At 34.6% G+C, this 1614-nt stretch overlaps 1 protein-coding gene across 1 annotated transcript; it reads right to left on the reverse strand.

The window, feature by feature from the left end:
* Positions 1-863: 863 nt before the first annotated feature.
* LOC149262103 (uncharacterized) lies at positions 864-1408 on the reverse strand. The gene has a single exon (XM_089383350.1). The coding sequence runs from the start codon at positions 1359-1361 to the stop codon at positions 1104-1106; it is 258 nt and encodes an 85-aa protein (XP_089239476.1). The 5' UTR covers positions 1362-1408; the 3' UTR covers positions 864-1103.
* Between the last annotated feature and the right edge of the window lie 206 nt (positions 1409-1614).

Genomic DNA, 1614 nt, shown 5'->3' on the forward strand with positions numbered 1-1614 from the left:
GATTTCATTCTGTAATATCATAGGATTTCCCTCTGCAATATTTGATACTAAATTTTACAATTCCAAATTAATAATCCTATCGGCCTCTCTTTGTACCTTTTGGGACAATTGCTAGTATATGCTTCTTAAGGGAATTAGCCCCTCCTATTTTCAAAAATGATAATGAAAAATTTTAAAAAAAAATCAAAATAAACTTAGAATAACTAGGCGTTGTCGAAATATTAAGAGTTTTTTTTATTGGAATCAGTGAAACATTTTGGTGAGATCAAATTTTTTATGGTTTAAAAATTGTTTATAATGAAAATGTCCTCAAATGGTATAAAATTTATATATATAACTGATTATTTTAATAAATTTCTCTTACATTATATATATATATATATATATATTTTTAATAAAAATTTATCTATATATATAAATTTTTAATAAAAATTTATCTTTTATTACTGTTAAGTTACTTTATGAAGTTGTTTAAAATTTTAATTATGTTAAGGATTGGTGTTGTACATGTAATCAAGTTATGTTAAACAATGGTGTTGCATAATTCGGATGCTAAGTAATTTTGACTATTTAAATGTTTCTGGCTGGCAGTTTCTCAAACCAAAAATAAAATAATCATCCATAGTTATCCAAATTAACAACGACAAAAAATTATGCTTTGATGATTTTCTTCTCTTTACCATTGAATCACAAATTACTTTGAATCACAAATTACTCAACAAAGAAAAAGATAATGATGATCAACCATCCTGTTCACAGGAAATTCAAATCCTACATTTAGGGATCACACTTTAACCTCTCTACACATGCATTCCAGCCATGGAAAACAAATAAATTCACCAGACCAAACCAACAAATTCATATGCTGTACAAATAAAATGACATTTTATTCCAATTCAGTCACAGATTTACATAAACACCACAAAGGAAACATCACACTTGTTTCCCTCTCCGTATTCAACCCCCAAACAGAAAACAAAAATTTCAGAGATTTACAGAAAAATATGTACAGATCAGGCTGGGAAACACACCCACACGCTGAGATATGTACAGATCAGGCTGGGAAACACACCCACACGCTGAGAATCGAACCGATAACTCATTCATTGGGCTTCTTCTTCCTCATCATCATCCCTATCCACGTAGTTGGGGTCCTTCTTGTCAAGGGCAGGCTGAGAGTAAGGGAGGTCAGAGGATCGAATCCCGCCCCAGGTAAACTTCCCGCCATTGCCTCCCTTCTTTGGCGAACCGTCGATGCCGCTGGCCGATCTCCTATCCAGACGCTCGATCCCCTTTTTCACATCGCGAGATCTGAAATAATCGTCCGCTCTCTTCTGCATTTTTGCCCTCACAGTCGCCATTTTCACTCAAAACTTGCGGCCGAGAATTGGATCGTTCTGCGGCTGACTTTAATTATAATGCCAGCCAATGCGATCGTTCTAACGTGTCAAAGGGATAAGGATGAAACAGTACTCTATCTGGACGGATGTGTATTGACTATAAATTGGAGTTTATTTTGTTGAAAGGGTTTTTGCACAAATCCGCCTGAATATCAAAACCCAGCGGAAAAGTGTCTCGGTTCAATGTTTTTTTGGGAGCTTGTGCAAGGCAGTT

This window comes from Pinus tabuliformis, chromosome 6, assembly GCF_031772625.1.
Source record: "Pinus tabuliformis cultivar Carrire ecotype Pingquan chromosome 6, CPIR1, whole genome shotgun sequence".
In the NCBI taxonomy this organism is placed as follows: Eukaryota; Viridiplantae; Streptophyta; class Pinopsida; order Pinales; family Pinaceae; genus Pinus; species Pinus tabuliformis.

Coding starts and splice junctions, on each gene's coding strand:
- LOC149262103 (XM_089383350.1), bottom strand. CDS start 1,361: ATGGCGACTGTGAGGGCAAAAATGCAGAAGAGAGCGGACGATTATTTC.